General features: G+C 43.9%; 1 protein-coding gene across 3 annotated transcripts in view; it reads left to right on the top strand.

The window, feature by feature from the left end:
- Positions 1-14,328, top strand: part of ANKRD12 (ankyrin repeat domain 12) — a 121,235-nt gene that overhangs the window by 103,890 nt on the left and 3,017 nt on the right. For all 3 annotated transcript variants that reach the window (XM_056138279.1, XM_056138278.1, XM_056138280.1), the window contains 2 exons: positions 8,396-8,539; positions 13,835-13,930. In XM_056138279.1, the coding sequence (XP_055994254.1) occupies positions 8,396-8,539; positions 13,835-13,930 (240 nt within the window). The remainder of the gene's footprint in view (positions 1-8,395; positions 8,540-13,834; positions 13,931-14,328) is intronic.

Below are 14,328 nucleotides of genomic sequence, written 5' to 3'. Positions count from 1 at the left end.
TGAACTTGTAAATTATAAAACTTTAATAAATAGTAAAATTGCTGTTTCTTTCAAATATTATCCAACAAAACCTTACCTTTTGGTCCTGGATAACTACCAGATGCAAAATAATCTGGTATTCTCAAATACCTCTGTATAGGAAAACTACAGACAGGTGTTCTATACAGCAGGTCTCGTGACTCTTGGAAATTTAGAGGTATTAATTTTTAAAATTGGGGAGACAATAGCTATAATAACCATAATATAAATTGAAAATATGGTATTTCAGTGGGTGACAAAATTGCAGATGCTTCTGATAATACTGTAGATTGCAGCTTCCATTCACAATGGAAAGAAATAGACCAGAGAGGGGATAGAACAGTAGTACAGCAGGTAGGGCATTTGCTTTGCATGCTGCTAACCCAGATTTGATCCCCAGCACCTCGTATGGTCCCCTGATCCTTCCAGGAGTAATTCCTGAGCAAATAGCCAGGAGTAAGCACTAAGTAAACCCAAGTATAGCCCAAACACAAAAAAGAAAAAAAGAACAAGAAATGAGCCAGAGATAGTACTTGCCTAGTACTTAAGGCACTTACCTTGCATGGAGCACCCCCAATCCCCAGTTCAGTTCTCAGCACTGCTTATGGTCCCATAGGTACCACCAGGGCTCATTCCTGAGCACAGAGGAAGAGTAGTTCCTGATCCCCTTCATGGGTGCCCCCCCCGCCCCGCTTCAAATAAATTTAAAAAATAATGCTTGTTAGAGGTTAGTAAAATAGTTTTTCTCCCCCTTTAGGTTCACAAATGATCTCTCCCCTATCCCCAAGTTTGGAGTGTAAGACCCTCAGGTTAAGAAACACTAGAGGGTCACTTTTCATGAAAAATGAGACCAAGTATAATGCCATATACAAATGAAAAAGAATACTAGAGCCCCATGCTCATTATTTCAGAACTGTGTATTACCCACTCAGCCATCCCAAGATCTTAAGAGAAAGCAATACTCTCATACTCCCATATCTTGTTTCAAGATTTGAGAGGATCTCTGTAAAGTTTAAATATACAACAGTAAGAATGATGATTTATCTGGTACCCATAGGGTGGGTCTTCTGTGCATAATGCAATCCCTGGGTCTCAGGCGGTTGGTGGAAGCAGGCAGGGCAGGGTAGGGTGGGGCTCCAGGTTTTAATTCCTTCGTCACATGTGGTTGGTGGGAGCAGGCAGAGGATCTCTGTCCCGGGTCCATTGAGCCTGGAGTCCAAGGTCTCAGAGTTCCACTTATCTTGTTCTGTGGGCCTTCACTCATGCGTGAGTCTCAGCCCGAGCGTCCGGAAAGTGTCCTGGAGAGTGGCAGCGGCTGGGTAGTGGAGGTGAGATAGTGGAGTACAGAGATGTGATAAAGGAAGACCTCAGAGAGAAGAGCAGCAGTGCGATTAGATGCAGCAGAAGCTGGGGAAAGCATTCGCAACGCCCACCTGTCCTTTGCCAACTACAGGACCAAGATGACTGCCCTCTGACGTCCTTATGGATCTATCACATCTTCCAGAAGGGCAATGGAGAAGATTATCCCTGACTTCCACTCAGATCTCTTTGATAGCCCGTCCACCTGCTCACATCCCAAATTCTGCAGGATATGTCGTTCTCAATGTTCTCCCTTCCGAAATCCGACACACCATTTTGTCTGTAAAGAAACGAACAGCAACCAGCAGACAGGGTCAGACCTGAACACCTGAAGAACCTGCCGTCACTACTCATCAATACACTGGCTCGGCTCTTCACACGCTACCTGTCTGAATGCAAGGTTCTGTCCCAATGGAAAACCAGCAGGATTGTACTACTGTACAAGAAGGGAGATATCCACAACATTGGCAACTATCGCCCAATCTGCCTATTGTCTGTCATCTACAAGCTATTCACTCGAGTCATCCTGAATAGGATTGGCAGAACACTAGATGAAGCACAACCATGCGAGCAAGCTGGGTTCCGCAAAGGATTCAGCACCATCGACCATATCCACACGATAACCAAGCTCATTGAGGTTTCTCGGGAGTTCAAGATGCCACTCTGTTTAACGTTCATTGATTTAAAGAAGGCCTTTGATTCTGTTGAGACGGAAGCGGTCATTGAAGCCCTAGCCAATCAGGGCATTCAAGCCCAACACATCAGGATCCTCCGTGAGCTGTATTGCGGATTCACTACCAGGATCTCACCATTCTACAAAGAAGTGATCGTTGACGTCAAGAGAGGGGTGCAGCAGGGTGATACCATTTCACCGAAACTCTTCAGTGCCACCCTCGAGAACATCATGCGACGACTGGAATGGGAAGGAATGGGAGTGAAGATAGATGGTCGGCAACTACACCACCTCCGCTTTGCTGATGACATTGTTTCTAATAACACCAAACATCCGCCAAGCGGCACAAATGCTGGCCGACTTTGACCGTGAGTGTGGAAAGGTAGGACTACAGCTGAATCTTACGAAGACAATGTTTATGAGAAACAGCCTCGTTCCTGATGCCCCATTCGCTCTCAACAAAACGACCATCTCTGAATGCAACAGCTATGTGTACCTAGGTCAAGAAGTCAACATGACAAATGACCTGGCACCCAAGCTGCGCAGGAGGAAGAGAGCGGCTTGGAATGCCTTCAAGAACGTCGAAGAAATAGCTAAGAGGACGAAGAACCTCCTGCTCCGGGCACATCTCTTTGATTCCACTGTTCTTCCTGCATTAACATATGCCTCAGAGACCTGGGCCCTACGAAAACAGGATGAGAATGCTATTTGGGTCTCCCAAAGAGGAATCGAAAGCCATACTTGGAGTATCACGTTTCACTCAAATGAGAGAAAGAATCCGGAGTTTCGACCTCCGTGAACGATCAAGAATCAGGGACGCTTTCTTGTTTGCCAAGGCGTCAAAAATCAGACTTAATGAGATTTGGAGACGACCGCTGGACTAGAGCCGTTACTGACTGGATTCCATGGGACATCAAAAGACTGCGTGGCTGTCCACCTACAAGATGGTTAGACTTCTTCATCAAGACCCTGAACGATCGGTTTGAGGCTCTTCATGTTCCTAGAACTAACAGACACCATTGGGCTACACTAGCACGCGACAGGGATGAATGAAGACGTTACTGGTCCCCGCTCGAGCAAACCGATGAGTAACAATGAAAAGTCAAGTGATCGAGTGATCAAGAATGATGATCTAGGGCCAAAGAGATGCAGTACAGAAGTTTAAAAAGCAAAGACACGGTCACGGTCCTCCCGTTATTCGATTTGCTCGAGCGGGCCCAGTAACATCTTCATCGTGAAACTTGTTGTTACTGTGTTTGGCATATTGAATACATCACAGGGAGCTTGCCAGGCTTTGTCGTGCGGGCGAGATACTCTCGGTAGCTTGCCGGGCTCTCCGAGAGGGGCGGAGGAATCGAACTTGGGTCAGCCATATTGGCCGCTTGCAAGGCAAACGCCTTACCCACTGTACTATCGCTCCAGCCCAAAAAGCAAAGACAAAAAAAGAATTTGCTACCACATTGGCATGGCACCTCTTGCTCATTAGAGCACATAATCAAAAGCAAATGTTTGCAAGAATATGAAAATGGAACTTCTGGGGCTGGAGCGATAGCACAGCAGGTAGGGTGTTTGCCTTGCACGGGGCCAACCCATGTTCGATTTTCAGCATCCCATGTGGTCCCCCGAGCACCGCCAGGGGTAATTCCTTAGTGCAGAGCCAGGAGTAACCCCTGAGCATCACCAGGTATGACCCAAAAAAGGGGGGAAAAAAACAGTATTACATTAAAGAAAAAAAAAGAAAATGGAACTTTTGGGGACTGAAGCAATAACACAGTGGTTTAAGAAGCTTGCCTTGCATGCAGCTCACCCTGGTTGATCCCTGGCTCCACATATGGTCCCCTCAGCACTGCCAGGTGGAGCCTCTTACATTATTGGTAGAACTGAGAAGTGGGAATGGGAACTCGTATAGCACTTAGGACACATGCTTATGTGCACTCAACCAGGGTTAGATTCCTGGCATCACATGGTCCCACAAACATAACTGGGTTTAGCTTTTAAGGGCTCTGAGCACCTTGAGGTGTGGCCTTGGAAGTTTCTACAGCACAGGTCTGACCAGGTGTCCAGTTATCATAAGGCTCAAGCATTGCATCTGCAGGCCCTGGAACTGAACTCCCACCCCAGCGCCAGTTGCAGGCCCCCAGAAAAGAAATGTAAAATGATGCAGCTACTATTAAAACAGTTAATCAACTCCTCAAAACATAGAACTGCCAGTTTTGTTGTCAGTTTTTTACCTAAAGAAATAAAAACATGTATCAGGGCCAGGGAAGATATCACAAAGACCACTGAAGTACCCTATGCCTACTTTTAGGTCAAATGTTCATGATAGATAAATCTATAGAAACAGTAGACCAATGGATGCGAAGAAGAGTGAATTCCTTTTTGAAGTGATGAAAAGGTTCTAGAATTTACTCGCAGTAATGGATGAGTATCTTATATGTGTACTAACATTTTAGTACGTGTCCTACATACTAGAAACAAACATATTTTAGAAATAATTGTGAAGAGACTGCCAGTTTTTTTTTTTTTGTAGGAGTACTGCTATTTATTCAGCCACTGATTAGCTGATTGAATTGGGCATGAACTCCACCTTAATTTTTTTTCTTTTTATATTTATTTATTGAATCACTGTGGGAAAAGTTAATAACCTTTCAAGGTTAAATCTCAGTCATACAATGATCAAACACCTTTCCCTTCACCAGTACTCATTTTTTTCACCACCAAGAACCCCAGTATACCCCCCTCCTACCCCCCAAATGCCTGTGAGGCAGATTATTTCTACTTAACTCTTCTCTACATTGATTACATTCATTATTTCAACAAAAGATGCATCATTATTGTTTAGAATTTCCCCCCAAACAGAATTGCTGAAAAGGCATTGTGAAATATTTTGTTTTCTATGGCTGGTTATAAGAATCATATAATGTCACGCGGCCATGATTTTGGATTTCTGCAAAGAGCCAGATAATTACGAGATTGGTTTCTGTGTGTCTGATGTTATAGTTGTGCTGGAGAACCGCTCGTGGGGGATAACTTGTGACCTCAGTAGGGTGTGAAGGACGTGCCGGTACCGCCCCCCTTCCCATGAGACTGCAGTTGCCCCGTCACCGCCTGCTCATACCTGGCTTTCCTATAAGCTCTGAAGTGGCGGCCACCTTGCTGCCAGGGGGGAAAAACGCGGAAGGGAGCAACACCCTTTCCCTCCCGAGGAGGCATGGCACCATAGTTTAACGCATGGTCCATTCACTTTTCTGCCACAAGCTGCCAAGTTCTGGATTAAGTCCTTTTGCCTCTGGAGCCATGGCCATGCCAGAGAACCTCTTGTGTGGGGCAATTTGTGACCTCGGTAGGGCATGAAGGACGTGCCAGTACCGCCCTCCTTCCCATGAGACAGCAGTTGCCCTGTCACCGCCGTCTTATACCTGGCTTTCCAGTAAGCTCTGAGGCGGTGGCCACCTTGCCTCTGGGGCAGGGGGGTGGGGTGGGTATGGCGGATGGGAGCAACACCCTTTCCCTCCCGGGGAGGCATGGCATCATAGTTTAATGCATGGTCCATTCACTTTTCTGCCGCAAGCTTCTGGGCTCTGGATTAAGTCCTTTTGCCTCTGGAGCCATGGCCGTGCCAGAGAACCACCTGTGGAGGGCAACTCGTGACCTCGGTAGGGCGTGAAGGACGAGCCGGTACCGTCCCCCTTTCCATGAGACTGTAGTTGTCCCTTCACCCCCAATTTATACCTGGCTTTCTAATAAGCTCTGAGCCGGCGGCCACCTTGTATGCAGTCCAGATGCATTTATGCCAAAAGCCGCTGGGTTTCAAGATTTGTTTCTGAGTCTCCAGTATCATGCCTATTAATCAGCTTGATCAGGAGCCAGAGAGCCAGTTTGTTGGCAGTGACTCGGAGTCTCGGGATGGGGAGAAAGAGTCGGCTCCACCCCCTTGTGGTGAGGCCCTGTGTGTCTGGTCACTGCAGGCCCAAACCTGACTGTCCAGTGGCCTCTGGAGGATGGTGGTCACCAGGCCACCAGGGGGAACAGGCCAAGGCACGAAACCTGTTCCCACCTGGAGTCGCCCAGCACCAGTAACCTACTGCAGGAACAGGACGCATTTCTGCCAAAAGCCTTTGGGTTCTGAGATTCGTTTCTGAGTCTCTGGGATCATGGCCATTAAACAGTTCTGTCAGGAACCAGAGAGGCCATGCCTCCAATTATATAGCTGAGCCGGAGGTGGTTTGTGGGTGCATCTCCCACATACCTAACTTTTGGCCGTTTACTTTCTTGGTCTGGCCAAAGGCACAGCAGCAATTTTGGGGTATCTGAAAGTCTGACGTTGCCATCGGGCTGCTAATGCACTCACCTCACAGGTACAGATTGACCTGCTGGCGGCACCATACCCCCGGAGACTGCCAGTTTTATTTTATTTTTTTATCTAGGAGTACTATTTATTCAGCCACTGATTAGCTGATTGAATTGGGCATGAACTCCACCTTACTTTTTTTTTCATTTTTTATAATTTTATTTATTGAATCACCGTGAGAGCAGTTACAAAGCTTTTGGATCTAAGTCTCGGTCATACAATGAAACATCCGTACCTTCACCAGTGCCCATTCTCCATCCCTAACAACCCCAGTATACCCCCATCCCACACCCTCCCTCTACCTGTGGGGCAGATGATTTCCACATTACTCTCTCTACTTTGATCACATTTAATATTTTGACACCAGACCCACCATTATTATTTGAGATTTTACCCCAACATTCAGATCTGCTAAGAAGGCAACAGTAGACAATTTGTTTTCTATTGCTGGTTATGAATAACATATGATGTCGCGTGGCTGCAGTAGTGGCCATGCGATTTGAAATTCCGAAATTTTAACACTTAAATCTGGAGGGATTTCTGCCAAAACCTGTTGGGTTCTGAGATTTGCTCCTAACACCCTTTCCCCACTGGGGTGGCCCGATGACAGTAACCTACTGCGGGGTCCAGACGCATTTCTGCCAAAAGCCACTAGGTTTCGAGATTTGTTTCTGAATCTCTTGGATCATAGCCCTAAGCAGCTTGATCAGGAGCCAGAGAGGGTGTTCATGGGTGATGACTTGGGGTCTCATTGGGGTGGGGAGGAAAAGACCGGCTCCACCCCCATCCCATGAGGCCCAACATGTCTCGTCACTGCGGGCCCAAACCTGACTGTCCAGTGGCCTCTGGGAGATGGCGGCCACCAAGCCACCAAGGGGGAGCAGGCGGAGGGACAGCACCTTTTCCCCCCTGGGGTGGCCTGGCAACAGTAACCTACTACCGGGGTCCAGACGCGTTTCTGCCAAAAGTCACTGGGTTTTGAGATTTCTTTTTAAGTCTCTGGGATTATGGCCGTTAAGCAGCTTGATCAGGAGCCAGAGAGGCTGTTCGTGGGCAGTGACTTGGGGTCTTATTGGTGTGGGGAGGAAAGGACTGGCTCCACCCCATCCTGTGAGGTCCAACAGGTCTTGTTGCTACGGGCCCAAACCTGACTGTCCAGTGGCCTTTGGCAGCCACTGGGCCGCCAGGTGGAATAAGCCAAGGCACGAAACCTATTCCCACCGGGGGTGGCCCAGCACCAGTAACCTACTGCAGGGACCAGACACATTTCTGCCAAAAGCTGCTTGTTCGAGATTTGTTTGTCTGAAGGCGCCATCAGGCTGCTGATACACTCGCCTCAAGTACAGATTGACCTGCTGGCGGCACCATACCCCAAAGAGACTGCCAGTTTTAAAAAGAAAATTTAGTTACAAGGAAAGTTCACAGATTTGAAAGGTCCCAAAGCTTGCTGCGAGAAAAATAAGAGTTCAAACAATATAACATGAGGCTGACACCTAAGGATAGTATATACACAGGACAGGAAGATTGCTTCATATCTAGAAGCCTGCCTCATGAGGAAGAAGGTAGCTGGAATAGAGAAGGGATCACTAAGTAAATGATGGCTTGAGGAACTGGTCAGGATGGGAAAATGTGTGCTGAAAATAGATAATGGACCAAACCTGATAACCTCTCAGTATCTGCATTGTAAACCATAATGACCAAAAGTAGAGAGAGAATATGGGGAATATTGTCTGCCATGGAGGCAGAGGGAGGGTGGGAGTATACCGGGGATATTGGTAATGGGGAATGTGCACTGGTGGAGGGATAGGTGTTTGATCATTGTGTGATTGTGACCCAACATGAAAGCTTATAACTATCTCATGGTGATTCAATAAAATTTTAGAAAAAAATGTTGGCAATAAAAAAAGGAGTTCAAAATTTGTATGTTTTAAATGATTTTAGAGTATTTGAAAAACAAGTGGTTTATGTTTTTTTTTTATTTTATTTTCAACTAGGAAAAACTCATTGTATCCAATGAACAGGAAGTTTTACGAGTTCATTACAGAGCTGCAAGAACATTGGCAAATCAAACCTTGCCGTTTAGTGCATGCACTGTTTTACTGGATGCAGAAGTGTACAGTGTGCCATTGGACGCTCAGGTAAAGTACACTGAGAACAGTTAAAGTACTCACAAAGATAACTAGAGTGTTTTTGTGATCTGTTTCCATGGGAAACACTTGAATTCTGTAGTTACATTAAAAGGAAAAAATCTTTAGACCAGATCACCTGATACTGGGGCTGGAGAAATAGATAGTATAGGGGTTAAGGTGCTTGCCAGCTCAGGTTCAATCCCCAGAATCCCATGTAAGCCCTGCCTGATGTAATCCTTAAACACAACTGGGTGTGGCCCCAAAACAGCAAATCAAAAAAAATCACCTGATGACATTTTCTAAGGTCCCCTAAACATTCGATTTATATTATAAAAGCAGATAATGTGCTGTTTTTTTCAAAATAGCTAATTACAGATATACATATTAAAATATAAATAATATAATTTGTTCTTAAAATAGATGTTTATATATTCAGTCTGACCTTAAAGCAACAAGAATAATACAACAAAATGAATTTCTTTATTGTGAAAGTGTTAAAAGGAAAGCAGGGCCAGAGCGAGAGTACAGTGGATACGGCACTTGCCTTGCAAGCAGCTGACTCAGATTCAATCCCTGTCATCCCAGATGGTCTCCTGAGCTTCCAAGGAGTGATCCCTGAGTGCAGACTAAGCCCTGGGCTCAGCTGGGTGTGGCCCAAAAACAACCTCTTTCCCACATCGTCCCCTGAAAATGGGAGGGTAGTTCCAAAAGTACTCCCTGAGCACTTCTGGATGTGGCACAAAAACGAAAGTTATATGAATTCAGTAACAAATGTAGTAGTTGTCATATTTCTGACATAGTTGTACTTCATAAAGCAAAATTAGATCTATTATAAAAACAAGGTAAAAAAGGTAAAGGCCCTCCCGTTGTTCATCGGTTTGCTCGAGCGGGCCCAGTAACGTCTCCATTGGAGACTTTGTTGTTACTGTGTCTGGCATATCAAATATGTCATGGGGAGCTTGCCAGGCTCTGCCGTGCGGGCAAGATTCTCTCAGTAGCTTGCCGGGCTCTCCAAAAAGTACAGAAAAGAAAGGCTCAAAAAAAAAAAGAAAGCTCTAACAGTGATGCTGTGAAAACTCAGCTGTGACATGCAAAATATAGAACCTTATTGCTATTAACACCACACACAATAATCACCTTGAAACATTAAAGACTTAGATATAGCGCTGTAGCACTGTCCTCCCATTGTTCATTGATTTGCTCGAGCAGGCACCAGTAACATCTCACAACAAATTATGAGACTTGTTACTGTCTTTGGCATATTGAATACATCACTGGTAGCTTGCTAGGCTTTGCCATGTCGGTAGCTTCCCGGACTCTCCTTGAGGAGCGGAGGAATTGAACTCGGGTTGGCTATGTTGGCTGCGTGCAAGGCATATGCCCTACTCGCTGTGCTATTGCTCCAGCCCAAAGACTTAGATTTATAGGAGAAAAACATAGGTGATAAAATATAAGAACTCAACATTCAGACTGTCAACTCGAATGGCATGGAAGTCAAGCAATAACAAATGAAAGTGCATCAAATTTTAAAACATTTGTACAATCCACAACAAGGGAGCAAGCCACCTAAAATGGACAAACAGATGAATAGGCTTTTTCCAAAAAGAGGTGTCCCACGACACATTAAAGAATGTTCACCATTACTTATCAGGGAAATGCAAACCAAATCACACTACAGCATCACCTCACGTTATTGAACACATCCTTTATCAAAAAGATTGGAGAAGCCAAAGAGTTAGTACAGGATTAGGCACTTGCTTTGCTTGTGACTATTTCCAGTCCATTGCCCCAGCACCACAAACAGTCCCCTGAGCACCCTCAGTACACTCAAAACCAAGTAATCCCAAACACCACTGGTTGTGACCAAAAAACAAATAAAATATTGGAAACAGAAAATGTAGTGAGATTGGAGATGCAGGAACTCTAAATCTCTGCAGATAGGAATGAAATTTGGTAGTGTCTATGGAAATAGGTACGGATGTTGCTTTTTAAAGGAAATAGAAAAGAGAAGGGAGTAAAAGGACAGTGGATAGGGCACGTGCATTGCACACAGCCAATCTGGGTTCAATCCCAAACACCCCATATGATCTCCCGAGCCCATCATGAGTGATCCCTCAGCACAGAGTCAGGAGTAATCTTGGGCATTGCCAAGTGTGGCCCAAAAACAAAACAGCAAAAGAAATGGACGGGCCTGGAATGTGGCGTAGGTGGTAGAACACATGCTTTGCAGTGAGTGTGATTTCCAGTACTGCATGAACTATAAGCACCACAAAGAGTAACCCCCCACAATAAAAATTAAAATGGAAATTTCAAATGATCCAACAGTACCACTCCTATGCTATTTATCTGAAAGATATGAAAACCCTAATTCAGAAAGAATATTCACATTCCTGAATTCATAGCAGCTTTATTTATAATAGCCAAAAAAACATGGTATCTGCGCAAGAGAGAGTACAGTGGGGAGGTCGCTTGCATTGCACGTGGCCAACCTGGTTCAATTCCTGAGATCTCATCTGGTCTCCTGAGAACTGCTGGGAGTGAGTCCTGAGCACAGAGCCAGGAGTTTTCCCTGAGCATCACCTGGTAAGCCCCAAATGTGCACCACTGCCCCCCCCCCCGAAAAAAAAAATCCATGGAATCAGTCTAAATGCCCCTTGACAGAGGCCTCAACCAAGAACCTGTGGTATATATTCTTCTGTGCCATTATGAAAGTTGAAATCATGCCTTTAAAATGGGTCATCAAGTTCTGAACAAAGCAGAACTTGCGGTGATTATGATAAGTAAAAGAAGTAAGGAAGTAAGAGCTACCAAATGACTTGACTCGTGGAAAATAAGTTATAAGAGCAGTTGACCTGGCAAGAAGCCACAAAACTAACCCCTGTACCCAGCAGTATGTCATTGAAAAAGTAAGAAATGTACTGCTCATATAAGCTTGATACTCACCCCAAAAAAATCTTTATTTAAATACAGGATCCAAAAAGCGGACAGATGCATGAAAAGATGTTCTATATTATCTCACTTAATATTAGAGAAATGAAAGTCAAAAATAGTGAGAGCTGGGGATGTGGTTTTTGTAGCCAAGCACCTACTTTGAGCTCCAGTGAGATTTCACCTAACATTAGCCACAGTATCCAAGAAACAGTTGGTAAGAATATGAAAATTGAGATACTCCCATGCACTGTTGGTGATATTATGTGTAGCCACTACAGAAAACAGTATGAAGATTTCCTTTAAAAAGTTAAACTATCATAGTACAGCAGGTATGGCATTTACCTTGTATGTGGCCCCAGGTTCAATCCCAGGCCTCCCATATGGCCCCCCAAGCACCGCCAGGAGTAACTCCTGAGTGTAGAGCCAGGAGTAACCCATGAGCATCACTGGGTGTGACCCCCACCCCCCAAAAAATAGGCTATTTTAATACCTAGTAGTCCACTTCAGGGTCCCATTCCTGAATGTACACTCAAAGAAATGAACACTAATTTGAAAATACAAATGTGCCCTATTTCAGTCTATTTATAGATAGTTGTCAAGATAAGAAAACCACCTAAATATCCAATGAAAATGATTGAATAAAAAAGATAAAATACATACAGTGAAATACTAAGCCATATAAAAGATGAAATGTGGAGCCAGTGAGATAGTACAGCTGGTGAAACGTTTACCTTGCACGTGGCTGACCCAGGTTTGATTTCTGGCAGCACATATGATTCAAGTCCCTCCAGGAATAATCCTATGTACAGAACCAGGAACAAGCCCTGAACTTTTGTCGGTGGGGGGTGGGGGAAATCCTGGCACTTGTGACAGTGGAAAATCCTTGAGGGGCTTACACCAAATGAAGTAAGTCAGAGGAGAAAGCCTTAACATACAATATTCTCACATGAAATAAAGAAGCAAACAATCAATCATAGAGGCAATATTTTGAACAGTATTGCTTACCAGAGAGAGGAAAAAAATGAAGGCAGGACAGGCAAACTGGGCAAAGGGTTGGTGGTGGTTGGGAACCATGCCATACCTACACTCGGTGGTGGGTATGCTATGGTATATTCAGTTGCTGCGGTGAGAAGGTACAGGTGAAAACTATGAGGTGCTGTAAAGGAATATTAACTCAAAAGAACTTAAAAAACCAAGTATGGACATGGACAGAAAAGGAAGGGTCATCCTAAAAAAGATAAGAAAAATCAGACAAACCAATAACAAAGGATATAAATTACCATGGCAGAGAAAGTACTTTATCCATCTGGGCTTTTATTTTCCCCACTGTTAACCAGCTTACTCTCAATCAGTAAACTTGACTGCTAAAACAGTTTGGGGAAGGGGAGAGCCTTCCAGCCAGTGCTCAGGAGCCAGCAAAACCAGATTCTCTAAAGCCACGGCCTGAGGACACAGATCTAGGAGGGCTGTGCTGGAGTGGGGGTGGGAAGCGGGGCCATGCAGTGCCAGAGATGTGCGTGGAGCTTTTGGAAGGCATGTGTCTTTAACCCTGTGCTCTCTCCCTGACTTAGAACCAAATATTTTTATTCAAATAAAAGTAAAAGACTTCAGGGTCCAGAAGGAGAATACAGGGGTTAAGTGCTTGTCTTGCATGTAGCCAGCCCTGGTTTGACATCCCCACCACCACCACATTTTCCCCTGAAACATATGAGCACTGTTGGGTATGGCCCAAAAATCCCCCCTAAAAAAAGAGTTAAAAGCTTAACATTCAAATTAAATATTAAGCAGCCAGAAGCATGACTCGCCAATTGTCTGCCTTCCATGCCTGAGGTGATAAATTTGATCCCTGGTACCATCCCTACACAATGGAGTACAGTCTCCAACTCTGCTCATAGAATATTTTGCACCTCAGCCAGTGTGTGTGAGCACTGCACCCGAGTGTTGGAGCCCCAGCATACCACACATTAACAACAAGAAGGGGAAAGGAAGAAAAAGTTTATTATGATTTTATTGTCATAATCATGTCATAGCATAATACTTTATATGACATGCTTTCTTGATAAATATCTTTAGCAGATCAATAGGCTTTTATTTAATGACTAAACCCAGGAGTATCTATTCAATATGAAAATAAGTGCTTTATTAAGTTTTATTCTCTTTATGTTTTATATTTTACGGCTTAACACTTTTTACACAGAAACTGAGCTTGCCATTGCAGAGATGGGAGTTGGGGAGCACTAAGACATTGGTAGAGGGTATAGAGTAGAGTTGGAACATTGCAACTACAATATCATAAATCATGGTGCCTCAATTTTTTTTTAATTTTACATGGACTGTTTTACAATATTCAAATATATGAATGTTCTTTTTCAGTCTGATGACAGTAAAACTTCCGTGAGGGATCGCTTTAATGCAAGGCAGTTCATGTCTTGGTTACAAGATGTGGATGATAAATTTGACAAATTAAAGGTATGTATGTTTTAGAAGTTTAAATTAAATCGTTGTTTTCCTCTCAAGATAAATATTTCAGCTATATTGGAGAGGAAGATTAAGAGTAGATACATTAATTTGTCATTTCTCCTTACACAGAATAATAATAAGGAAAAATAGAAAACAGAATTACATTTTTTAGGACCAGTGTAGTATAAAAGATGAAGCTATCCATGAAAAAGCAGTTTGTAATGGGGAACTTCTTAAATTATTATCCAGTATGATTCTACATCATGATTGAGATCAAAAATAAATCCAAATGATTCTATTTATGGGTTCTATTTCATAAATAATTTTCTTTAGATTTTTATTTTTTTAGTAATTGGAAACCTCATTATTTGAAAGAACAGTCTAGCAATATTACAAACCTGGAAATA

The sequence above is a fragment of the Sorex fumeus genome, unplaced genomic scaffold (genome assembly GCF_029834395.1).
Source record: "Sorex fumeus unplaced genomic scaffold, SorFum_2.1 ptg000128l, whole genome shotgun sequence".
Classification (NCBI taxonomy): Eukaryota; Metazoa; Chordata; class Mammalia; order Eulipotyphla; family Soricidae; genus Sorex; species Sorex fumeus.
This window is presented reverse-complemented; position numbering and strand designations above follow the sequence as displayed.